Source organism: Chionomys nivalis, chromosome 5 (assembly GCF_950005125.1).
Source record: "Chionomys nivalis chromosome 5, mChiNiv1.1, whole genome shotgun sequence".
Classification (NCBI taxonomy): Eukaryota; Metazoa; Chordata; class Mammalia; order Rodentia; family Cricetidae; genus Chionomys; species Chionomys nivalis.
In genome coordinates, this window is record NC_080090.1 from 84,489,686 (window position 1) to 84,516,866 (window position 27,181).

Consider the following 27,181-nt stretch of genomic DNA (forward strand, 5'->3'; position numbering starts at 1 on the left):
GAAGCTCCTGTCAAGCCACTCTTAAGCAAATGAATGTGCTTCAGGCTCAGCAGAGACCCTGTCACTGGTGAACTTGTGTGCTCCACTATCACTGACTCCTATTCACTTCTAAGCCTAGTTTTGTTCATGGACTTTATTATTGTTAAAATTAAAACCCACAGGCAAAGAAAAATGTTCCAAAAACAATTTTATTTCTCAGTCATTAATTCTTACCTGAGCCAAACACTTAGGACACCTCCAGTCTCCCTTAGGAACATCATGGAGAGGGGGAATTAAGCAGAAGGTATGATAACTGTCATCACAGCCATCACATAGGAGGAGCCGGTCCTCATCATTGCCGCTGCCACATAAGAGGCATACATACAGGTCCACCTACAGCAAAGGAAATAAATATAAAACAAAGGAGTGTGATTTTGTGATGTGGGATTTCCCTCTGTGTGCTGTGATTACCATTAATGAATAAAGAAACTGCTTTGGACCTATAGCAGGACAGAACTTAGCTAGGAGGGGAAAACTAAACTGAATGCTGGGAGGAAGAAGGGTGGAGTCAGAGAGAAGCGATAGAGCACTGGGTTCTTTAGCCGGTAAGTCACTGTCACATGGCTATACACAGATTCATAGAAATGGGTTAAATTAATATGTAAGAGTTTGCCAATAAGCAGCTAGAGCTAATGGGCCAAGCAGTGTTTTAATTAAAACAGTTTCTATGTGGTTATTTTGGGTCTAAGCTAGCTAGGCAGCCAGGAACCAACAAGCAGCCTTCCTTACAATAATTTTGTGGATTCTTTTTTCATTTTATGTTAACTAAGTGGCCTCTTAGTTGCTTTGTTAAGGATAACCTTGAATTGACTCCACTTTAAGTATTGGGATTACAGGTGTGCATCACGACACCTTGTTTTCAAGCTGTTGAGGAATTAAGTTTCCATTCACAAGCATGCTACTACTAGGCAAGTATTCTACCAGATAGTCATGTGCCAACCCACATGGGGTTGTATATTCACACACACATACACACACACACACACACAATCTTAACACATTTTTGGGAATATGTGTATCTGTGTATGCATACCACAGTCCACATGTAAAATTCAGAAGTTTCTTCTACCACGTGAGTTCCAGATAATAAAGTCTGATCAAGTTTGTTGTAAGTGTCTTTAACCTAATGAGCCTTCTCTGCAACCCATATACAGTTTAAATAAAAATGCTATACCTTCTATAAGAAGTATAACATTCTGAACTGTGATCTTCAAGTTTTCTCTCCAAAATATTTTTTGGTATAAACAGTCAATATTTGGTTAAGTTTAAGATAATCTCCATAGGTAATAAATTTTTAGTCAAGCAATTAATGATATTAACAAATATTCTGGAAGAATAGTAGAAGATGCCTGTAATCACGACACAAGAAAGCTATGACAGGCCGGGCGGTGGTGGCGCACGCCTTTAATCCCAGCACTCGGGAGGCAGAGGCAGGCGGATCTCTGTGAGTTCGAGACCAGCCTGGTCTACAAGAGCTAGTTCCAGGACAGGCTCCAAAACCACAGAGAAACCTTGTCTCGAAAAACCAAAAAAAAAAAAAAAAAAAAAAAAAAAGAAAGCTATGACAGGAGATCTAGGGTTTCAATGACAGCCTGGGCATCCAAAAGACCACAGCACAAAAGAGTAAAGTAAAAAACAAAGCAGAGGCAGGTATATCTCTGGGTCTGGGGACAACCTGGTCTACAAGAGAGATCCACGACAGCCAGGGTTACACAAACAAACCCTGACTCAAAAAAATAACAAACAAAAACCACTCCTATTACTAGAATTCAATTCTAGAGTTAAGATTAGTACCCCCTGCTGGTGATGCAAACTATGATCCCAGTACTTCAAGGTAAACAGAACTTAAACACAAGCTCAAGATCATGAACCTCCCCACACCCCCTAAAAGAGAGACCAGAAAATAATTTTTTTTTCCAAATACCCAAAGGTAAAGCACTAGTTACATACAGGCTGAACTCTTTCTCGCACTCCCCCGCCCCCATGGCCCGTCTGTCTGCCTGTCTGTCTGTCTGTCTCTGTCTCTCTCTCTTTCACACACACACACACATACACATTCAATCAGTAGAAGATGTATTGGCCAATGCCTTGAGTTTATATCCTGCAGAACTGCAAAAATTGTTAAAATATGGAATCTATGATATTTTATTATGGTATCTATTTCCCCAAATCTAATATTAATAACATACTAACAGAAAGCTGAGACGTCAACTAACATGAAGTCTAACTTGTTAAATCTGTTTATAATCACAGGGAAAAAAATCTGAACTCCACACATTTTCTTACTGTATTTCTTGTGGTATGGAAGAAAAGGAATAGTGAGATCATTTCCAATTTAAAGACACTACTGTCAGGATCTTTCAGGGAAGGTCAAATTTTTTTTTTTACACAGGTGAAATTCTGTTTGTCTTTTGGAGACAAATTCAACTCTGTAACCCATGTTAGAGTCTGAACTCTTAGCAATCCTTCTGCCTCAGCCTCCAGTATCAGGATTGCAGGAGGAGTCACCACTTCTAGCATAAGCATGACTTTCAACAAACGTTCCAAATGAGGGTTAAAGTCTCCAGCTCTCAATCTACCAAAGCCCTACCCCCGATGCCTCCTTTCCTTTGCTTCCTCACTTCTTGTTCCTTTTCACCCTTGCTAGTTAAGAGGTACAAAACATAAATTTGACTATTGATCTACCCTTCAGCCCATCAGCAGGTAGGCTAATGATTTGTGAACCGTTCAATGTTCTTCGTTACTATCCAGTATGAGCTGAACAAATTCCAGAAAAATCGTAACTGCCAATGCTGACTAGAATCCGGTTATCTCCTTACTTATAAATTGATTAAACAGGGGCTGGAGAGATGGTTCAGCGGTTAAGAGCATTGCCTGCTCTTCCAAAGATCCTGAGTTCAATTCCCAGCAACCACATGGTGGCTCACAACCATCTGTAATGAGGTCTAGTGCCCTCTTCTGGCCTGCAGGCAAACACACAGAACATTGTATACATAATAAATAAATAATCTAAAAAATGAATAAATTGATTAAACAGACATTAAAATATCTTTCCTTTGTTGATATTAAGTTAACCGATACTAAGTAATGTACATAGTATATGCTTATAGATATAGGGATTATCGAAAGGGGGGCAGGGGAATATAGGCTAGGGATGAAGTTCAGTCGTTGAGTACTTGTGTAGTATATACAAGGTCTGAGTTACATATAAAATATGCTGTTCATTTCCCAGAGCTGGGTATGTAGCTCAGTGGCAGAGTGCTTGCCAAGTGCAAGTCCCTAAGTTTGATCCCCACCAGAGTGAGAAGGAAGGAGGAAGAGATGGTGGACTTCTACAATCCCAGCTACTCATAAGGCTGGGACAGAATTACAAATCCAAGGCCACCTTGAATATGAAGAGATCCTGTTTCAAAAGAAAAAAAAAGCAAGTAATCAAAGGAGGAAAAGAAAATGGGGTAGAGAAAGGTTAAGTGTCACTCACAGCATTGGTGGCTTTTTTAGACCGACTCTTGGGCTTTTCCTTCTCACTTTCTAACACGCAGTCTTTCTTCTCAATGGGTTCTTGCTTGACATTACTTTTCATTTCTTTCTCTATAGGAGGCAACCCAAAGTTAGTTCTTTCTGTACGTGTTATACTTACGTCTGCCCCCAGCCCACCTCATCCTCTCACTCCTCTCCCAGCATGAACCATACAAAATTCCATGTTAGTTTTCATTTTAATTACCACCTACAAGAGCGCAATACTGAGTAGGATAAAATACAAACTGACCTCAAATTCTAGTCTGTAAGTTCTATTATGAATACGCTGTTTACATGTGTGTGTGCCTTCAAAATTGGGTTTTTTTTTTTTTCTTGGTTTTTGGTTTTTCGAGACAGGGTTTCTCTGTGGTTTTGGAGCCTGTCCTGGAACTAGCTCTTGTAGACCAGGCTGGTCTCGAACTCACAGAGATCCGCCTGCCTCTGCCTCCCAAGTGCTGGGATTAAAGGCACGCGCCACCACCGCCTGGCTTTATAATCTAAGATGATTTCCTGTTTCCAAAACCTGGAAATTTTGGTTAAACTGAGCAATCAAGTATTGAACTATCAAGTGATTCATTTACAACAAAACCATCACAAAGAACATAAGAATTATCTCTAGAAGCTAGAGAGATGGCTCAGCGATTAAGAGCACTGGCTGTTCTTCCAGAGGTCCCAGCAACCACATGATGGCTCATAATCATCCATAATGAGATCTGGTGCCCTCTTCTGGCCTGCAGGCATACATGCAGGCAGAACACTATAACAAATAAATAAAAAAATCTTTAAAGAATTTTAAGTCTCTATACAACTAGTTATAGGTTGAGCCAGGACTCAGATTCACAGCTGTTTATTTCCCACTATATTATGTTGCTTTTTCGCTAACACATTAATGTCTATGAAGAGCTCATTTTAGCACTGCATGCAAAATAGAACTTATCCTATGTGAACTACAAATGTGCCTCTAGCCAGGTCTGGTGGCATATTCCCATAATGCCAGCACTTGGGAGACAGAAGCAGGGAGGGTCATGGCTGAAGAGTTTGAGGTCAGGCAAGAATACACAGAAGATCTTTAGAGAGAGAGAGAGAGAGAGAGAGAGAGAGAGAGAGAGAGAGAGAGAGAGAGAGAGAGGAAGTGCAAGAGAGAAAAAAGAGGATGGGAAAAGAAAGCACGGAAAACAACACATCTCTCAACACCTCTCTCAAAGCCTCTATCAAGTGACAGCCATGTAAGCATTATCAGCTGAACTTCAAATTAGATAAAGTCTCTCCCTGGCTTGAAATAAAAAGGAATCTACACTTTTCAACTCATCCTTTAAGTGATTTATTGGAACTACATTTCAAAGCAGCATCTATATTCCAAATACGCTTATTTTTCCATTTTCATCCTACTGGCTCGTTAATTGTGAAAATAAAGACAATATAGTAAGATTTTGTTTCTCAAAACCAGCAAGGTGACAAAAGAAATAATTGCCATCATTTTTACTTTTTCTTTCTTATTCATGGATAAACTTTCTTACCATTTTCACATTTTGGAGTTGGACAACCCATTCGACGTCTCAGATTATGAGTCCTAGCTTCTGTTGCCTCTTCGGGTTCTATTTTAATATTCATAGCCTAAAAATATTGTCATATATTAACATTTTCTTCTATTTGTTACTAGTTAGTAATTCAGAAGACACCTTGTTCTCCTCTTAGAATATCCTATTTCTGAAATTACTTTTATACACAAACTAAAAAGAATATTCTCCAATAATACAGGTTTTGTGGAGGAACAGAAAAAACAATTGAAATCAAAATTAGCTGTGTTACTATACAAAATGAAAATAACATAACAAGACCTTATTTTCATTTAGAAGCTTTGCTTTAAGCTTTGATTATTACCAAACTTGAAACAATTATAAAAACATCACAATTTCATCAACTTCTAAAATTTTGCCAACCTCCTCAAAGGTCTATCAATATTTGTAGAAACTTTGCTTCCACAATTGTCAATGACTTTTTTACTCTTCTTCTTCTTCGTCTTTTTAAAGACAGGGATCACGGGCTAGCCTGGGCCACATATTCTGCACAGCTGTTTGTTCAGTTCTGACTAACAACTAAGCAGCTTCCCAGGCAACACAGAATGAGTGCTTCCATTCTTTCCACTTTGTAAACACACCATCCCCCTCGCTGGTGTAAAAACCCAACAGTGTGAAGTATCCCTTTGACAATACCAAGGTTAAAAACTACAAAGCACTTACAGAAGAGAGAAAGTCAATGATAAATAGCTATCAACACTAAACACAAGAAATGCTAATCAACCCCAGGAAGTACTGACCTCTGCTCTCATGCGCTTTGCTCGGCGGGCTGGAGGACAGGTTTCTGAGGGCTGTACAGACTGCCTCTGGGGAATGTCATGGGGTTTGTACTCCTTGTCCTTTGTATCTGACGTCAGGTTAGGCTTCTGAAGACACTACAAATAAAACAGTTGCACTAATGAATTTTCTTCTTCCCACCATAATGTGTGTGTGTGCGTGTGTACCTATCTCAAAACAAAAACAAACAAACAAAAAAAAATTTGGTTTTACATGGTTTCTCTGTGTAGCAGCCATGGCTGTCCTGGAACTCACTTCGGTAGACCTGGCTGGCCTCAAACTCAAGAGATCTGCCTTCCTCTGCCTCCAGAGCGCTAGGATTAAAGGCACCACCACTACTGTAGCTAAAACATCTAAAGAAATATGAAGTCAAATCTAAAATATCATACACACATTTAAATGTTTAATTTTCTTTTTTTCTTACATCAACAGCATGACTTAGATTTATTCAAGTGCTTTATCTCCTCAGGTTTAAAAAGCCATGGCAGGCCAGGCATGGCGGCGCACATCTGTAATCCCAGTACTCAAGAAAGTTGAAGCTGAAAGACTCTAGGCAATTAGTGAGAACCTGTCTCAAACATACAAAACAAAAAGAATTACCTCATGAATTTAATAATTTTTTCTCGATTTTTATAATCCTGCAGACTCTGACATGACCTGATATGACTAACAGCGCTATAATCAAAATTACCCTGAGTTGAGAAAATAGGTCCTCTGACTATATAAAGTGGTCTTTCTAGGATTTTCATTTACCTCATTATATATTCATGACAAAGATTAATAGATAATTCACAGAAAAACATTTGATTTTTGCAGGGCCTCTTTAATCTCTGCAATCAGGAGTCAGAGGTAGTAGGTTGATCTCTATAGGCCAACCAGGTTTACACAGTGAGTTCCAGGCCAGCCAAGGCATCATAGTGAGATTCTGTTTCAAAAAGGAAAATACCATTCTTATAACATCAGATGTAAAAATGTCCCCATGGGTTCCTATGTTTGTAATACTTGGCTCCCCCCTCCCCCCATAGCACTATTTTGGGAGGCTGTATGGCCTTTAGTAGTTGGTGTCTATCTGGAGAAAATGTTGATCAAAGGGTCAACTTACAGACCTGTTCTAATTAGCATCTATGCCTGTTTCCTGGCCCAGCATGAAGAGTCCCACCATACCATCTCAAGCACATTGGTCTTACAACTAACACACACTTTACGTCTTCTTGAGAAGTAGGAATAGAGGTGGTTGATATCATTATACCATAATCACCTTATCCCACAGAGACAGCCACTCTCCTTTAGGGCTTTCAGAAAACATGGTGATGCAAGAGCAAGGCTGTGTTCCATTATGCCTGGACACTTTTTTTGGCCTTTGAGACTCAGTCTCATGCAGCCCAAGTTGACTGTGAATTCACTGTATAACCAACAATAATCTTGAATTTCTGATTCTCCTGCCCATGTCTGAGTGCATGTGCCACCATGACAGCAGACAACCATTCTCCCAACTGAGCGACAATCCTCAGCCTTTTTTAGAAAAACTTTCTACAAGGAATATGCATCAGTAATTAGAATATATTGGTATATAGTAGGTTAAAACAAACACTTGAGTTATACATACAATGTTTATGAAATCAATCTTGAAATCCCTATTCCTTGTTTACTTACCTTACTACACAAGCCTAGGCTTTTATAAAAAGGCAATATTCCCTTGCCTTAACTTCTGGTGTGCTAGGATTACAAACACAGCAGCTTTTAAGTGCTTTTTGTAAACAAGCACTTACTTTGTAAACAAGGCAACTAACAAGTTTCTAAAATGCTGCAACTCATAATTTAGCTAAGATCTTCTTTCCCTTACTCATTGAACCTCCACACATAGGAGGATTCAAACAAAGAAAAGTTAATCATTATGGGGCAGCTATTTATAAAATGTAACTACAAAAGAGAGGCTAATCTAGTACATGGTCCACGACTACAATCCCAGCACTTGGAAGGCTGAAGAAACACATGTCCAAGGACAGACCAGGATACATACTGCGATGGTTAATACAGCCAACTTGAGAGGATTTTAGCATCACCTGAGAGACAAGCATCTGGGCATTGTGTAAAGGGTTTTCTAGATTTGGTTAATTAAGGTAGGAAAAAGCACACTAACTGTGGATAGCACCCAACTCATGGGCAGGGGCTACCAGGAGGCATAAAGGGAAAAAGCAACATAAGCAAGAGCATTTTTTGTTTGTTTGTTTGTTTGTTTTGTTTTTTGAGACAGGGTTTCTCTGTAGCTTTGGAGCATGTTCTGTAACTAGCTCTTGTACACCAGGCTGGCCTCAAACTCTGCCTCCCAAGTACTGGGATTAAAGGTGTGCGCCACAACCATTCAGCTAAGCAAGAGCATTTTTATCTGTTTCTTGATTGCAGATACAAAGTGAACAGATATTTTATGCTTCTGAGACCATGCTTTCCTGCCAAAATGGACCATAAACTCAAATTTGTCCAAGTTGCTTTGGTTGGGTGTTTTGCTGAAGCAACAATAAACTCATACAGTAAAACATTGTCTCAAAATGAATGACATCATCCAAGGCTGACTAAACACTAACATACTTTTTGTTTTGCTTTTTCAAGAGAGAGTTTCTCTATAGCTTTGGAGCCTGTACTGGAACTTGGTGTGTAGACCAGGCTGGCCTCAAACTCAGAGATATTCCTGCCTCTGCCTCCCAAGGGCTGGAATTAAAAGTGTGCGCCACCACTGCCCGGCTAACATACATTTTTTGTTTTGTTTTGTTTGCTTTTCAAGACAGGGTTTCTCTGTGTAACAGTCCTAGTTGTCCTGTAACTAGTTCTTGTAGAACAGGCTGGCCTTGAACTCAGGATCCACCTACCTCTGCCACCATGTGCCACCACCTGGCTTTAACATTTTTAAATGGAGAGAGGGATTGGGGTGAAGCTCCATCAATAGAATGCTTGTCTCATATGCATAAAAGACCTGGGTTGAATCTCCAGCATGGTATGAACTGAGAATGGAGGTGCATGCTGTGATCCCATCACTTAGCAGGTGAAGGCAAGATGGTTAGAAATTCAAAGTCATCCTTAGATATACAACAAGTTGAGGTCAGTCTGTGACACAGACGACCTTGTCTCAAAATAAAAGCCAAGTGTGGCAGCACCTATAATCCCATCACTTAGGCAGAGACAGGCATTATCTCTGTGAGCTCAAGGCTTGCCTGGTTTAAATTAAAATTACAAAACAGCAAGGGCTACACACAAACAACATCCCAACTTGGGAGACTGGGTGATACAGTCAGTGGTAAGGTAGCATGGGTGGAGCTTGTTTGATCACCAATATGCAAAAATAAAAAAAAAAAACTGAGTATGAAGTTATCAGACAAGCCACTTTTAGTCTTAAAAAGAAGTTTAAAAAAAAAATAGAAAATAAAGATGCTATGAAAATATATAGTACTTAGCATTCTAGGTGTTACTGGTCTATAGGATTAAGATAGAATTTTTATTATTGTTCTGACCTGAGAAACTATCAGTCTTTCCACTGCACAGAAATAGTTCCAGTTACAGGACTGACGACTGCTCTAGTAACAGAATGTCAAACGATGCAAATGGACTGACACTCCTTTCTACCAGAGCCCTGAAATATGGGGTCGGTGTTACAGCATTTACCCAAAACTGCTGAGAGAATGAAGGCCTCCGACATCAAGTCCTCTCTCCTTTATAAACCTGACACTCCCTGGAAATCCCAGTCAGCAACTGTTAGCCCACTTAAATCACAGGTCACACTTTTTTGTGACAACCAGGGATGCTTGAAATAGCATATGCCATTTTTAAAAAATACGTAATAATCAAGTCCTATACTAAAATACAGATTTTAGCTGTTTTTGACAGTAAGAAGCATTTTCTTTATAATCTTATTTATTCTAATATAAACTTTTAAGTTGCTCCCTAAACCAAAGTACTGGAATTTTTCAATCAATCAATCAATCAATTCAGCAATGTTTTCTCAACATGATTAAGATTGTCTCACTGCCCACAAAGAAAATGTACCAAACAAATAAGCAGTTAAATAAAAAAGGCCAAGGCTGGCTCCAACACTCACCCTCAAACTGTCTCCAGACAGGAATAAGTTGTACGGATGGAGGATTCGCTCATAATGCCCCCTGATGTGTGAACCCACAGCTTTACCAGGAGCAAAACCCATCTTGGTGGCAATTTTGGTCCATTTTCTATCCTTGCAAACAACTGCAAACCCACCTTCTTCTGCGACTAACTATTAACAGCAAAAAAAAGAATAAAAAAAGAATAAATAAATGTTAAAAGAAAATTACTTCTAATCCCCTACACCTAGGTATGATTCTAAGAACAAAATTCCCAGTTATAATTTTTCTTGTTGATATGCTTTTTGTTTGGATGTTTTTCACTTCCTAGGTCAAAAGAAGAAAAGAAAAACTACCAGGCATTAATTTTCAACTACAATGTGAACAGCTCTTGACAGTGTGGTTCACAGACACTTCACCACTCTCAAACTACTTCTTGCTTCCCCACAGAAGAATAAGGCCCCTGTCCCAGTACTTGATCCTCCTTTCTTACCTTTAAAATCTGCATTTAAAGAACAGACAGCAAACATGCCATCATTCTGGTACAAAGAAGTGGGACCTAGAACTGAATTACGGCCCAGCTGTTTTAGCTGAAGTCTTCTCAATTCCCTTGAGCCTTAGGTTCCACTTATCTCAACAGAAATGGGAAGGACTCTTTGCAGCATTGAGGCATTTCAAAAGAAATAAGGCTTATAGACTAGACAGATAGAGTTGTGATCCTTAACGTAAAAAAAAGAAAAAAAAAAAAAAACTGCATAAGACAGTTGCCCCGCACTTGCCTTATTAAGCTGGAACAGGTCTAAGATCTTCCTCTCCACATGTGGAATCTTCAGAGTACTTCCCTGTAGTTCCCAATACTTTGCAATCTGGTCCAGGAAATTCAATTTTACACGTGTTTGGGCCTAAATGTCCCCAAAAAAAGAGGCATTTTTAATCTCAACCTATTTTTGTTTTCCCATGGCACAAGGCTGAGCTTAATCACAGGTATAAACAATCTTACCATTTTCGTCCCCCAGTGGCTTACACTACTGGCATGTATATATTCTGATGTACTTGGTATCATTTTAAAGCTCCTGCCTATAGCCTTATGCTTTTTTCACTCTTAAGACTATTTAAGGGCTGGAGAGATGGCTCAGAGGTTAAGAGCATTGCCTGCTCTTCCAAAGGTCCTGAGTTCAATTCCCAGCAACCACATGGTGGCTCACAACCATCTGTAATGGGGTCTGGTGCCCTCTTCTGGCCTGAAGGCATACACGCAGACAGAATATTGTATACATAATAAATAAATATTAAAAAAAAGACTATTTAAATACAAAACTAATTTTTATTTATTATTAAATTATTAAGAACAAGAGTGTTTGCTTGTCTAAGTTGTATTTAAAAATAGGTGAGGTGCTGTCTATGTCTAAGGAAAAATATCACTGTTACATACACTGCTTATGATTTCTATATTTAGATTCTCAGTCAATATAGTTTCTGCATACAACAGAGAAATAGGCAAAGTATATAAAATATAGTTGCTCTGAATGATGTTTCAACTAAGAAAAACTACACGATTTAATGTTATTTGTAAAAAAAAAAATCATCAATGGCTTATTCTAATTTTATTGTTAGTCTGCTTTTCAGGGCAGGGTTTCTCTGTAAAGTCCTAGCTGCCCTGAAACTCGAGATCATCCTGTCTCTGCCTCCCAATGCTGATATTAAAGGTGTGTGTCACCATCCCCAACTACTCTGGCCTTTCTATATTTACCTTAATTAATACTCCTGTACACTGTGTAAACTAAGGGGAATTGGTTTAATAAAGAAGTTGACTGGCCCAAAGCTGGACTGGATAAGGTTAAGAGGACAAAACCAGGCTAAGGACTGGAAAGAGGGGTGGAGTCAGGAGTTGTTGGCCAGACATGAAGAAACAGGAGGTGCAGGATGATAGCAGGGCAATGCCACATGGCAGAATATAGATTAATATAAATGGGTTCATTTAAGTTGTAAGAGTTAGCTAGAATAAGGCTGAGCTCTTGGCTTATTAATATAATTAATATTGAGTCTCCGTGTTGATTATTTGGGAACTGGCAGGCGAGAAAGAAAAGTCTGCCTACAAGCCTTATTTGATAATTTAAAGATCACAGGAAAACGATAAACATTACTTATGAAATCATTTCTAATCAGGTTTTGTTAACCTTAGCATAAAACACAAGGGGGACAGTTTGGGAGTTTTACCCGTGTTCAGGCAATTCCCAACAGTAATCCAAAGCTACACGTTATTACATACCTACTACTCTTCTTTTTTCTTCTTTTCTCTTTTCTTTTCCAGGTTAGGGACTCACTATATAGTCACATTTAGCACTGAACTCACACTATGTAGATCAGACCCAACCTTGAACTAGTTATTTGCCTGCCTCCACCTCCTGAGCACTGGGATTAAAGGGAGGCACCACACCTGGATCATACCTACCCACCTTTGTTCAACTACAAATTTTTGAAAATAGGCTAAAACGCTTCATGGACAGAAATGAAGCTCAATTGGTAGAGCACTTCTCAAGCATGCATGACTCCCTGGATTTAATCTCTAGCATCACATAAAACCAGAGGGGAAGGAAGGCAGGAAGACAGCTTTATAATTCAGAAGCTGGACTAGGAAACAAAGTAAATTTCAGGCCAGCGTGGGCTACATATCAAGACCCTTTTTCAAATTAAACAAACTTTTAAAGACTTGTAAAATACTAATATAATCAGATTTTGTTATCAAAACCCAGTATTTTCTATGTTGTACTACCTTTTTAATGGTTCTGTGTATGAATGAGGTTTTTTGCATGTATGTAAATGTACAGCATGCATACTAAATAGCTGCAGACCAGAAGGAAGTATCAAAAAGTATCTAGTTCCTCTGGAACTAGAGTGATGATTGGTTGTGAACCACCACATGAGTGCTAGGAAATGAACCAGGGTTCACTACAAGAACAAGAAATGCTCTTAACTACTCAGTCATTTAGCCCTTCTATCTTGTATTTTAAAACTTTCTGTAGGGCTGGAGAGATGGCTCAGAAGTTAGTAAGAGCACTGGCTGCTCTTCCAGAGGACCTGGGTTCAATTCCCAGCACCTACATGGCAGCTCACAGCTATCTGTAACTCCAGTTCCAGGAGATCTAACATCCTCACACACATATACATGCAGGCAAAACATCAATACATTAAAAAAAAAAATCTGTAGTTTAGTAAAGAAACAAAAACAACTTTATCTGCTCTCTAAATAACTGACAATGCCACACTTTTCTTTGGGGAAAGTGTGTTACTAAATCTAAGTCTGGCTTAAGAATACTGGCTGTTCACAATTATCAGTAACTTCAGTCCCAGGTTATCTGATATCCTCTTCTGATTTCCAAGGGCACCAGACATGCACACAGTTCAGACATACATGCAGGCAAAACAGCCATACACATGAAATAAAAATTTTGAAACTTTTATCTATTTAGCCGGTGGAAGTGCATGCCTTTATTCCAGCACTCAAAAGGCAGGGGATGAGGGATCTCTTGAGTTTGAGGCCAGCCTGGTCTAAAGTGAATTTACGACAGCAGGACCGTCACACACAGAAACCCTGTCTCAAAACAACAAAAATAAAATATAAATTAAATCTAGGGATGGAGAGATGGCTCAGTAGTTAAGAGCACTGGATACTCCTCCAGAAGACCATGTTCAATTCCTAGCACACACAACAATCTGTTAACTCCAGTTCCAGAGTACTCAACATCCTCATGCAGACAGACATGCATGCAAAACACCAATGCACATAAATAAAAACTTTTCAAATTTTTTTAAAACATGTAAGTTTCATACATAAAAGAAAATTAGGGATTAAAAAAACCTTTCCTACTGCATTCTTCTCAAAGTAAATTATCACTATTCTCAAAAGTAAATTATTTTCAAAATAAACTTTAAAATTCCAATGATCATTATCTAATAAAAATAACTCATATGTATTAATAGACAAAAAGAAAATTGACAAAAATTAGTATCTTTAATGAAATTTGGTTTGCCACAATGGCCTAACTGAGTATCAATTACTGGCCATGCTTTCATTTCACTAAGACTGTAACACAAGTGACAGAGTGATCTTCAAAGAGTACTCCTCTGCAACACAGATAAACAGAACATTACCTCCAGTTCATTTAGCCTCTGGATACGTGGCGTAAAATGAAGTTTATCAACGTCACAAGCAAATGGTGGCTGCCAATCCTAGGACAAAGCAAAAGCTAAATTAGATTTAAGTACACTTAAATTATTTTAAAATTAAAATCAAGGTTATATAAACTATCTCTTATCAGTTAAACAAAAAGTAACAGTGAGGTAGTTTTTCAACCTGTTTTCCAGCAGAAAATTCAGAGTATGTAATACACCCTCTTCCTCCAAATATTAGTACCTGGCAGACACCTCCCTCTATCCTGACCTAGCCCTGAGCCCACCTCTGTTAAAAAGTTGCTGATTTAGGCAAAAAAATACTTTGACTCTATAAAACAATATAATATCAGACTGGGTGGTGGCGCACACCTTTAATCCCAGCACTCAGGAGCCAGGGGCAGGCAGATCTTTGTTGAGTTCGAAGCCAGCCTGATCTACAGAGCGAGTGCCAGGGCAGGCTCCAAAGCTCCAGAGAAACCCTGTCTCAAAAAACTAACACACACACACACACACACACAAACACAACATAATATCAAATTATCTATAATTTTTACATATTCAATCTAATCTGTCTCTAGTAAGGAGGGAGAGAAGAAGGGAGAAGAGCGGGCTGAAGAGTTGCCTTAGTGGACATGAGGAGCTGCGTTGAGACCCTGAGAAAAAAGACAGGCATGTACCTGTAAACCCACAGCTGGATAGCAAACAAAGGCAACTGAGTTTAGTGGCCAACTAGTGCAACTGATGAGCTTCAGGGTCAGAAGGAGACCATCTCAAAAATGATGGCAGAGGGACTGGCGAGATGCTCAGTGGTAAAATTGCTTAGTATCAAGTCTGAGAACCAAATCTTGTCTTTGTATATCACGTGGTATAAGAGAACAGACTTCCACACATGCAACCACACCCAAATATACTAAATAGCTGTTTTTTTTTTAAAAAAAAAAAAAAAAAAAAGTAAGTAATACAAGATACCTAGAGCTGACTTCTGGCCTCCATACCTGCCTTTCATGGGCATAAGCACACACAGGCACACACACACACTTAAGGGAAGAATGTAGTTCATTTGATCGCATGCCTGAACCCCTGGGTTTGACCCCTAGTACCCCTGTAATCTTTGCATTCAGAGGGATGCAAAGAGAATCAGAAGTTCAAGGTCACCCCCAGCTATATCTATATCTATATAGTAAATTCAAGCCCTAGGCTACAAGGATAGTCTTATGTTTTAAAAAAAAGAATTTGTGTGTCATTGTATGTAAAATGAATAAAAAATAAATATATACAAATAAAAATTATATATTATTTTATACCAAAAAAAGAAAAAAGCCTCAATCCCCATCTAAACTACAGATATCCTGATTCTTGTTAAGTACCTCCAAATGGAAAAAAAAAATACCAAATTATCTTATCACATTGTGATATTTATTTTTAAAATTGTAATATTTGTACTACTTGAAATTTTCTTTGATTGTTGGGTATGTGCTGTTTTATACATAATAAAATAAAGACATACAAAAAAAAGAAATTATATCAGGATCAGTTCTTCAGTAGAAAAAAAGGAGAACAGATATTTAAACCAATTTTTTTAAAGATATTCTTAATGTCTACTCACATAGGTTATCTATTCTTTAGAGGATTTTCCTACCACTGAGGAATTGCTATAACGAGGAAATAACAGGTAAGAAAATTGCTTAGTTCCTAACAGTGTAAAAATAAAAGGGAAGGAGAATGTGGCTCAGTGGCAGAATGTTTGCCTAACATGGGGAAGGTGCTGAATTTAGCACCATTAAAGTTATGTTAATACCAGCACTTGGGAGGCAGAGGCAGGTGGATCTCTGTGAGTTCCAAGGACAGCCAGGACTACAGAGAAACTCTCTCAAAAAACAAAACAAAACAATCCAAATTATGAATAAATTGGTACCTAAATATGGTAGAAACTGGAAAACAACTTAAATATCTGCAATAAGGGTAAGCTGAGAAAAAAACTGTTGTTTTACTGACTTCAGTTTGGGATAATGAAAGATCTAACGACATGGTGATTATGGATGCACAGCACTGTATTCAGCACTAAATTTATACTCATACACTTGATGGTTATAATGACAAGTTTTCTATTACATATTTTAACATGGCAAATAAAGACAAATGTTAAGACAGACTTTATTGACAAGAGAACCTTACCTGGTTTAAATATAAACCCAAATATTTTAAATAGTATATTATTTCAGATTATGAAAATATTAATTCATAGCCTTTAATCCAATTTCATACTCAGAACTGTATTAAAGCTGGGGATGTGGCTCAGCTTGTAGCATGCTTGCTCCTGTCTAGTCTATCTTTCTGGTGGTGTGATAAAATCCTCTAACAAAAGCTAAAGAGTTGACTCAGCAGTTAGGAACACGTGCAGCATAATCACACGGAGGAAAGTTTAGATCCCTCGCCAACATAACAAACTGAGAATCCCTGCACATCCACAACTCCAAGTCAGAGAGGGAATGCCCTTTTCAGGTCTCCACATGCAGAGGGTTCATCCTGGCTCACAATTCAAGAGTCCAGTCCTTCACTGCAGGAGCCCAAAGCATCTGTTGCACCACATCAATCAGCAAGCAGAAAGCAATGAATCAATCAATGCATGCGTTCTAGTACTCAGCTCACTTTCTTCATCTTAGAGAGTCCAAGATGCCCTTCAGGGAATGGCCCTGCCCACAGTTAATTAATCTAAGACGACCCCCACCCCGTGTCTAGAGCCACCCCATGCCTAGAGCCCTGTCTCACAGATTATTCTAGATGTCATCAGGTTGACAAGACCAACCATCACAAGACCTACCATATATGTGATATCTGTATATATGTGTACATATATACACACACACATGGGTTTGATCCCCAGCATGACATAAAAACTGGGCTTGGGCTGTGGGAAGTAGTTCTGGTGGTTACAGTGCCCACTGTGCAAATGTGAGGATCCACAGAACCCAGGTAAAAGTTGGGCACAGTGACCCACACTTGTAACGCCAGTGATGAGAGGTGGGAACAAGCAAATCCTATAAGTCATCCCAATGCCAACTTGTCTGAGAAGCCCTCACAAGCAGAGCACACAGCACAAGCAAGCCCATGCATACACTGCAAAAATAAAGCAGGCATGGTGATGCACACCTGTAATCCCAGAACTTGGGAAGCACAAACAAGAGGATAAGAAGTTCTAGGTCATCTTTGGCTATGTTCAAGCCACCCTGGCATGAATTATGTCACAAACACAAAGTATTCTATAATCAGGTGTGCCAGTACACCTGTAATGCCAACTGTTAGAAGGCTGAAGTTAAGAAGGCAAGAAATTCTAAACCTGCCTGAGAGAGAAAAAGAAGAAAACAGAGAAAATACTTCACAGAATGGCCAAAAATCGAAGTTTATGTTTAGATCAATCTGAAAAAATTATGTTAAATTTATACAGAACAAGATGTCACAGGAAAGAAACCACACTGCTTCTTAATGTCGTGTGGCCTAAGTAAGAGGAAAGCTAGTCCAGAGCTTTGCTCTTATACTTTACAAAGGCTAACGGCTTTCAGAAAGGAACCAGGGCTGGGTGTTATGGCTCAGTGGTATACATCTGCCTGGCAAACCTGAGACTCTAGGTTCAACCCCAGTAAGGTTAACTTTTTAAAAGGAAGGAAAGAAAGAGGGGGGTAGAAAGGAAGAAACTGATCAGGGTGTGTATGTATCAGAAGACAATTTTAGGGAATCAGTTCTTCCACCATGTGGGTCCCTAGAATTGAGTTATAGGAAACCAGGTATGGTATGTATGGTTCAACATCTGTAACCCAGCATTTGTGAGGCTGAGGCAAGAGGATTGCTTGTGAGTTTACGACCAGCCTAGACTGCATATAGTGAGTAACAGACCCAGCAGGGATACAAAATACTACTCTATCTCAAAAAAACAGAGTAAAAAAATCAGACTACAAAGCAGTCCTGTATAAATTTCCTTCTGAGATTTAATTTCCTCTGCTTTTAAAACTTTTTAAAAATTAACTTTCAAAACAAAAATGACAAGCACTGTATCATTAGAAGGCTGAGTTGTTTTCTTAGCAGCAAAACATGCTCCATGGGAAGGTGATTACAAAGACGACCCTGGGGACTAAACCCCGCAGAGAGGACTGAGAAACCAGTGAACATCTTCCTCGTCTCAGCATCAACTCAGAAACAACCATTAGGTACACTCGACTGAAACTGTTAAAAATCAAAAGTTAACCCATGTGAGAGAACTTTCCAAGAATGCCTAAGATTCTCCTTAAATGCCATAAGAATTCTTAGTAGAACAATTTATTAGCATCCACATCAGAATATCCCTTAAATGCTTCTAATTTATAGTTTGTTAAGTGCATGAAGTATGATAATTTCCAAAATGAGAAAGTATACTCAACAGAAGCTCCACAAGTTTTTTTCACTTCCTGCAGTCAAACCAATTAAAACTCACTGTAAAATGAGTTGGTTTTTGTTTTGGTTTGGTTTGGTTTGGTTTTTTGAGACAGGTTTCTCTCTGTAACAGTCCTTGCCATCCTGGAACTCACTTTGCAGATCAAGCTGGCCTCAAACTCACTGAGATCTGCCTGCCTCTGCCTCCCAAATGCTGGGATTAAAGGCGTGCGGCACCAGGGGAAAAACTAATTCTTGAGGAGGACTTCCTCTCAGTCCGCCTCCATCCTCTAGGAACTTGTCCTCCTGGTGCAGACCCAGGGTTCCCCTACTTCTTTCCTTTTAACACATCTCCTGCTAGACCCATAGAACAGTCTTCACTAGGAACCCACAGCAGCCACACCAGGCTGGGACTCAGGCCATCACTGTATCAGCTCAACTCGGAGAGAAGCTTCTTGCTGTAGAGTAATTAACTCTGAGACCCACAACTGGACAATGTGCAGAGTGTGAAAGTTTGGAGCACTCATCTAAGTCCTAAACGGGATGTGATTATGAAGTCCCCGCCCTACAAGGGATCTCTGAATGAGGGAAGAAGAGGAAGAATGGTTCTAAGAAGCACAGCAGTAGGTTTCTCCAAGGAAACACCTACCAAACACAACATGGCTGATACACATGAAGCTCACAAGACCTGTACCAGTTCAAACCAGACAAAATTTCATCACTAACAGGGAGGGGAGTGGACCAAAGTCTGACCCCCTAACTGCTGGGAAAGGGAGAAATCAGTTTTCTTCAATTTAGTATCACTGGGTTTATCAACCACACTCCAAGGCATGCTCCATGCCCAGGAGAAGAGGCAACAGAAACCAGACATTTTTGTGTGGGTATTGGGGGGGGGGGGAGGTGATGTGTGTTCAATTTTGGTTTTTTGTTTTGCCTCTTGTCCTTACTGAGATTTTTGTTTGTTTGTTTGGCTGGTTTGGTTAGATTTTTGAGACAGTTTCTTTTTTTGAGACAGGGTTTCTCTGGTTGTCCTGGAACTTGCTTTGTAGATCAGGCTGGTCTTGATCCGCCTGCCTCTGCCTCCGAAGTGCTGGGATTAAGGGTGTGGACTGCCACCACCCAAGCATCTTACTGGGATTTTTTTTTTGGGGTGGGGAGGGCAGCTTTGACTTTTCAATTGTATTTCTGAGAAAGAGAAACATTAAAATGGATGGGTAGGGAGGAGAGGATCTGGGAAAAGTCAGGGAAGGGAAAGAATGTAATCGAAATATATGAAGAAAATTTAAATAAAAACTCCAAAACTGAGCCTATTCACAAAGAGTATCATTTACTAAGAATCAAAGCATTTTCCTAATTATATATAATCTGTGAAACTTGGTCATCAGAACTAAGGGAGAAGTTTTATTTTTCTCTTTATTTATTATCATCATAGGATTGCATTCCAATGATGGCAGAAGAACAGATTCCTAAGTCCATAGTCTTATAGGTTTATAAGATTAGCCTAAAACTTCAGCGCCAAAATTTTTAGAATCCAAAGAAATCTATCCTAGAGAGTATTTTAATCTAAGTTAGCAATCATTTCAAGTTGAGGGTGACAAGAATTACCACCTTGATAAAGATTTAAGAAGTATATACATGTAACAATTTAGGTGTTTTTAATTATAAAGCAGGTGGATGGTCAGTGAGATGTCTCAGTAGGAAAAGAATGCAGCACCAAGTCTGCCAGATTTAAATCCAATCCCAGAACCCACACAGTGGAAGGAGGGAAGCAACTCTGGAAAATGGTCCTTTGACCTCCACACCTGGCATGGCACATACTCAATCAACCCACATACACATATACACACAGTAAATAAATAACGGTAAAACAAATAGCTAGAGAGATGGCCATCAAAGAAGGTCATCTTCTGCTCTTACAGAGGACCTGAGTTAATTCCCAGCACCCACATCAGGTGGCTCACAACTACTTGTAACTCCAGCTCCAGGGGGATCCAATGAACATACACAGTGTTCTGATGGTGACTACTGTCCAAGGGGCTCCTTTGTTTTTTTTGTTGTTATTGTTTTTGTGTTTGTTTTGTTTTGCTTTGTTTTTTCGAGACAGGGTTTCTTTGTGGCTTTGGAGCATGTCCTGGAACTAGCTCTTGTAGACCAGGCTGGCTTCGAACTCACAAAGATCTGCCTGCCTCTGCCTCCCGAGTGCTGGGATTAAAGGCGTGCGCCACCACCACCCAGCTGTATTTCTTTTTTTTTTTAATGTATTCATTTAATTGTATGTATACGGTTATTCTTTCTACATGTATGTTTTTGCACCACATGACTGCAGTGCCCATCAGTTCAAAAGAGGGTATCAAGGTACCCTGGATTTGGAGTTACAGACAGTTATGAGCTGCCATATGGACGCTGGGAGTTAAACCCAGATCCTCTTAAAAGCTAAACCATCTCTTGAGCACCCACCATATATATATATACACACACACACACACACACACACACATATATATTTTGGTTTTTTTTTTTTTTTTGGTTTTGGTTTTGAGACAGGGTTTCTCTGTGGCTTTGGAGCCTGTCCTGGAACTAGCTCTGTAGACCAGGCTGGTCTCGAACTCACCGAGATCCACCTGCCTCTGCCTCCCAAGTGCTAGGATTAAAGGCGTGCACCACCATCGCCCGGCACCCCATATATTTTTAATAAAATAGAAGCACTGTGTAACAAGCCCTGGGCCTTAAGATGTGTGAAGCAGCAAAGTTGTACCACAGAGCTATATTCCCAGCCATTTTCATCCTTTTGTTCCAATATTCCATTCAGTATATAATATCACATTTAGTTGTCTTGTCTCTTGAGTCTCACTGAGTATCCCTGGCTGGCCTAGAAGGCAATACAAGCGAAAGATAGATGAAGAGGCAAAAAGATGGCTCAATGGGTCAGAAAGCTTGCTCTGCAAACATAAAGACCTAAGTTTGACTTCCCAGGCATGACATTATTCAGGGTGAAAACTGGCAGATCACTGGAGCTTCCTTCCTTCCAGGTGAGCCAGCCTAACTGAAAAGACCAGCTCTTCCAGTTCAGTCAAAGACCATGTCCAATGTCACAGGGCAGAGAGCAATAGAGGAAGACACCCTACCCCTACGATACATATACAATGTGCCCTCCACACACATTCTTTATATACCAAAAAGGGAAAAAAAAAGATACATGAAGAATTACTAGGCCTGGGCAGTGGTGGCGCACACCTTAATCCCAGCACTCGGGAGGCAGAGACAGGCAGATCTCTGTTGAGTTCGAGGCCAGCCTGGTCTACAAGAGTTAGTTCGAGGACAGGCTCCAAAGCTACAGAGAAACCCTGCCTCGAAAAAAAAAAAAAAAGTTGAATAAAAAAAAAATTCCAGTCAATTGTAGTGGCACACACCAGCAAGAACTGAATGAAGTAGTGCACATTTGTGATCCCAGTACCCCACAGGGGCAAGAGAGGTAGTAGAGACAGGGGAACTGTCCCATCTTCCCAGGTCCATATCAACAAGGTGGAAGTAACTTACTCTTGATTGCTGTTCTCTGTAGAACCAATCCACCTCTATTTTAGGCTTAAAAATCATTTCACAGTAAAAATAAACTAGGCTCATTCCTGTCTATAATGAAACCTTTGTTTTTCAAGATTGTTATATTTCACTCACACCTTAACTACAAATGCTTCTATGTTGCCTGTTCCAGGAATGGCAATAATGACTTTCTTTCAAACAGTTATTTATAACCATCTTGCAACCCTACCTTTGTTTCAAAAGGTTATATGACCACCCATGACTACCTGTTGTTATGACTACCTTGTTATACCCCCCTTGCAACTATGTCTTTGTTTCAGGAGATCATTAGAACTAACATGTATGCTTCAACCGGGCTGAAGGTAGAGTTCAGTGCACAATACTTATCTACTTAACATGTGCAAGACCCCAATTTCAATCCTTATCACTTGTATGCATGCTGTGGCATGTGCAGACACATACATGCAAACATACATAGAATTTTACAAAATGTTTTTAAATTATTCCAAACAAAGCTGAGCATTGTAACCATTGTAAAATAAAGCTACATTAACTCCTTTAATGCCAGTACTTGGAAGGCTGAAAGTGCATCTCTGTGAGTTCAAGGCCAGCCTGGCCTACAGAGAATGTTCTAGGACAGCTAGAGCTACACGAGGTAACCCTATCTTGAAAAACCAAAATAAATAAACTGGAGGCTGAAGGATGGTTCAGCAGGTAAGAGGACTAGCTGTTCTTCCAGAGGACCCAGGCTCAATTCCCAGCATCCACACGGCAGCTCAACACTGTCTATAACACTTCACACAGACAGACAGACACACAAGCAGGCAAAATATCAATGCATATAAAATAAAAAGAAATAACGCACTTTGTAGACCAGGCTGGCCTCGAACTCACTGAGACCAATCCTCCTGCCTCTGCCTCCCAAGTGCTGGGATTAAAGGTTTGTGCCACTACTGCACAGCAAAATGAATCATTCTTAATATAATAAACCAGGGGTTAGCAAAATGGCTCAGTAGATAAAGCATTTACTTTGTAAGTTATAACCTGAGTGCTCAAACCCTATTTTGCAAGTGATGATGACATGAGTTCAATTCCTAGAACCCATGTAAAGGTGGAAAGAGAAAACAGACTCCAAGTGATTCTCTGACCTTAACATAAGTGCAGTGTCATGTGTGTCTACATACATGCATCACACATATACACAATATATAAGATTGTAAAAAAAAAATTAATTAATTAAAAAATAATAAACCAGGTATGGTGGCTCAGGAGGACGAGAGAGGAAGATTGCCAGTTCAAATAAGTCCAAAGTCAATCTGCAATCACAAAATGAGTACCTGACCAGCCTGGGCTATGAAGTAAAAAAAAAAAAAAAAAAAAAAAAAAAAAAATAATAATAATAATAATAATGTCTTTAATCCCAGCACTAGAAGCAAGATAGGGCTACGAGCTCAAGGTCAGACTGGTTTGAATAGGGAGTTCCAGGCCAGCAAAGGCTATATAGTGAGGCTTTTCTTACTATGTGGATATAAAAAACATAAATAAATAAAACATAAAATAAAAAACACAGCCGGACAGTGGTGGCACAAACCTTTAATCCCAGCACTTGGGAGACAAAGACAGGCAGGATCTCTGTGAGCTTGAGGCCAGCCTGGTCTATAAGAGCTAGATCCAGAAGAGGCTTCCAAGCTACAGCGAAACTCTGTCTCAAACAACCAAAATAATATAAAACAAAATAAAAAACACGCCGGGCGTTGGTGGCACACACCTTTAATCCCAGAACTCGGGAGGGAGGAGAGGCAAGAGGATCACTGTGAGTTCATGGTCAGCCTAGTCTATAAGAGCTATTTCCACTACAGGCTCCAAAGCTACAGAGAAATCCTGCCTCGAAAAACAAAAAATAAAGAAATAACAAAAACTGATTAATTAATTAAAAATAGAGGCATTTGGGGCTTGAGAGATGGCTCAATGGTTAAGAGCACTGGCTGCTCTTCCAGAGGACTCCCAGCCTGACACAGCATCTTACAATTGTCTGTACCTCCAGTTCCAGGGAATCCTGACACACTCACAGACATGCATGCAAGCAAATACCAATGCTCATGAAATAAAATTAATCATTTTAAAAAAAAGACAGTTGCTGTACTCTCTTCCACAGGATACAGACTAATGATACATTCAAACTGTAGTTGAAAAGAATAAACATTAAACCATATTTCACTAGATACAATACATTGACCAATAAATATTTACCTCTGTTACAATTTAGATACGTTAACTGTAATACTAACATTAAGAATGGAAACAATTAGCCGGGCGATGGTGGCGCACGCCTTTAATCCCAGCACTCGGGAGGCAGAGGCAGGCGGATCTCTGTGAGTTCGAGACCAGCCTGGTCTACAAGAGCTAGTTCCAGGACAGGAACCAAAAAGCTACGGAGAAACCCCATCTCGAAAAATCCAAAAAAAAAAGAATGGAAACAATTATTTTAGATAAACATTATGATCCCAAACAGCACTGAACTGATAGGGGCTAGGAAATCTCAGCGAGCCCCACTAGTTATCGTAACATTTACACAAGGCAAACTGTCTGTCTACTCAACACATCACACTTTTTGTTGTTGTTTGAGGTAGGGTCCTAGCACAAAAGTTAGCCTCAAACTTCTAATTATTCTGACAGAATGCTAGGATTACAGGTCTGAACCACCATGGCTTAAACTATGCTAAGGATCAAACCAATGGCCTAGATAAGCACTTTGTCAACAGAGCTATAATACAAACCTTCAGTACAATTCTGATGGCTAGAGTTTCAATGTCTGTGCCCCTCTAGACATTTATATATTGAAACTTAATAACCAAGGTAATTATAGTAAAAGGTGGGGCCTTAGCAGGGCCTTGGTGGCGCACACCTTTAATACCAGTACTTGGGATGTAGAGGCAGGTGGATCTCTCTGAGTTGGAGGCCAGCCTGATCTACAGAGCTACTTCCAGGACAGTTAAGGCTATTACAAAGAGAAACACTGTGGAAAAAACAAACGAGGTGGGGTCTTTGAGAGCGGGTTAAATCATGATGTCAGAGCCTGTTTGTGGGATTAGAAACCCTGTCTCAAAAAAAAGGAAAGAAAGAAAGAAAGAAAGAAAGAAAGAAAGAAAGAAAGAAAGAAAGAAAGAAAGAAAGAAAGCTAGCTTATGGACTAGCCTAGGGTCTCATTTTATTACTCTTCAAAAGGAGTACACAGCATGTAAGTACACGTGAGTACAGAGACTTATAAGACAAACATGACACCTACAAGAGAGTCTAATCTACACTTGCCAGCCTCAATTTGTATTACTAGTTATAAATTATCCTTATCAAATATTTTGTTATAGCAGCATGAATATACCAAAGAACTCACTGACCTTGCTTCAAGGTTAGTTCTCTTGATGTTTACAGTTTTTTGTTCTCTTTTCTGAGATAAAGTTTCTAGGGACTGGAGCTTACCATCCTTCTGACCCAGCCTCCCAAGTGTAGGATTATAGGCATGTAATATACAGTTTCCCTATGAAAAGGATGTGATAAGTGTGCCCAATTTAAGATGGTACGTGGGCCTTTACCTTCACCCCACAATACTTTAAACCTCACTGCGCAATACTGTACTTGCATTACTGATTGCTGTCCTTATTTTGCATTTTTACATTCCAAAATAACTTTTATTACCCTAAAATATAAAAAAAATTACAGCCAGATAAACTGGCTATCATTTAAATGGGTGCTTGTTATCAATGGAATATGCTCTATACATTACAAGCCTTACATTGACACACAGATGGAAGGAGATCCAATTCCCAAAAATTGCTCTATCACATGTACACTATACACAGGAACACACACACACAAGCACATACACGTGGGGTGGAGAGATGGAACTGAAATATCTACCTTCTTTTTTAGGTTTTATTAAATAGAAGAGTTTAGCTGTGCTTAGTGTTCTAACACCTGTGCATTGGCAGAAGGAGAATCAAGAGTTCCAAGTCACCCTCCACTAGTTCAAGGTCATCCAGGACCCTAAAAATGAAAAATGATGATCATGCTCACACACAAAATAATACATTAATATAAATCTTTGGGAAGTGTCTTTTTATTTATTTTTATTTTATGTACATTGGTATTTTGCCTATGTATGTATATGTGAAGGTGTTGGGTACCCTGGAATTGGACTTACAAACAGTTTTGAGCCGCCATGTGGGTGCTGGGAATAGAACCCTGGTCTTCTGGAAGAGCAGTCAGTGCTCTTAACACTGCCCCAGGGAGTATATGTGCATGTGTGTGCAGGTGCGTATGTGTGTATGAGGAGTATGAGAAGGTCAGGGAGGACAATCTTGGATAACATTCACCTCCTTTGAAACAAGAGTCTCTAGTTGACCTACAACCAGACTGACAGGCCAGTGAGCTCCAAGTATGCCCCTGTCTTCTGTGCCTTCCCAGCAGTGGTATTACCAGAATGGGCTACTACATACAGGAAGAATTTGTACATGGTTTCTGGGTTTCAAGAGCCATCCCTCCAGCCTAGAAAGCATTTATCTACATCTAGAAAGAATTATTATTAAATTGCTTGATTTAAGACTAAAACACACATATACACAAAAGCAAGGCAGTAAAGTCATAGTAAAAGTATAGACTACATAAGTCCACCTAAGAAGTATTGTAAGAAATTACATAATTCCAAGGACTTTTAAGATTTTTATTATTTAAAGCCGGGCAGTGGTGGCGCACGCCTTTAATCCCAGCACTCGGGAGGCAGAGGCAGGCGGATCTCTGTGAGTTCGAGGCCAGCCTGGTCTACAAGAGCTAGTTCCAGGACAGGAACCAAAAGCTACGGAGAAACCCTGTCTCAAAAAAAATCAAAGCCGGGCGGTGGTGGCGCACGCCTTTAATCCCAGCACTTGGGAGGCAGAGGTAGGTGGATCTCTGGGAGTTCAAGGCCAGCCTGGTCTACAAGAGCTAGTTCCAGGGGCTGGAGAGATGGCTCAGTGGTTAAGAGCACTGCCTGCTCATCTAAAGGTTCTGAGTTCAATTCCCAGCAACCACATGATG

General features: G+C 39.6%; 1 protein-coding gene across 2 annotated transcripts in view; it reads right to left on the reverse strand.

Moving 5' to 3' along the window:
• Positions 1-27,181, reverse strand: part of Kdm5b (lysine demethylase 5B) — a 70,414-nt gene that overhangs the window by 33,733 nt on the left and 9,500 nt on the right. For both annotated transcript variants that reach the window (XM_057769451.1, XM_057769452.1), the window contains exons 2-8: positions 14,150-14,227; positions 10,777-10,899; positions 10,000-10,170; positions 5,876-6,010; positions 5,076-5,172; positions 3,521-3,630; positions 214-372 (exon numbers count right to left, since the gene is read on the reverse strand). In XM_057769451.1, coding sequence (XP_057625434.1) covers positions 214-372; positions 3,521-3,630; positions 5,076-5,172; positions 5,876-6,010; positions 10,000-10,170; positions 10,777-10,899; positions 14,150-14,227 — 873 coding nt within the window. The remainder of the gene's footprint in view (positions 1-213; positions 373-3,520; positions 3,631-5,075; positions 5,173-5,875; positions 6,011-9,999; positions 10,171-10,776; positions 10,900-14,149; positions 14,228-27,181) is intronic.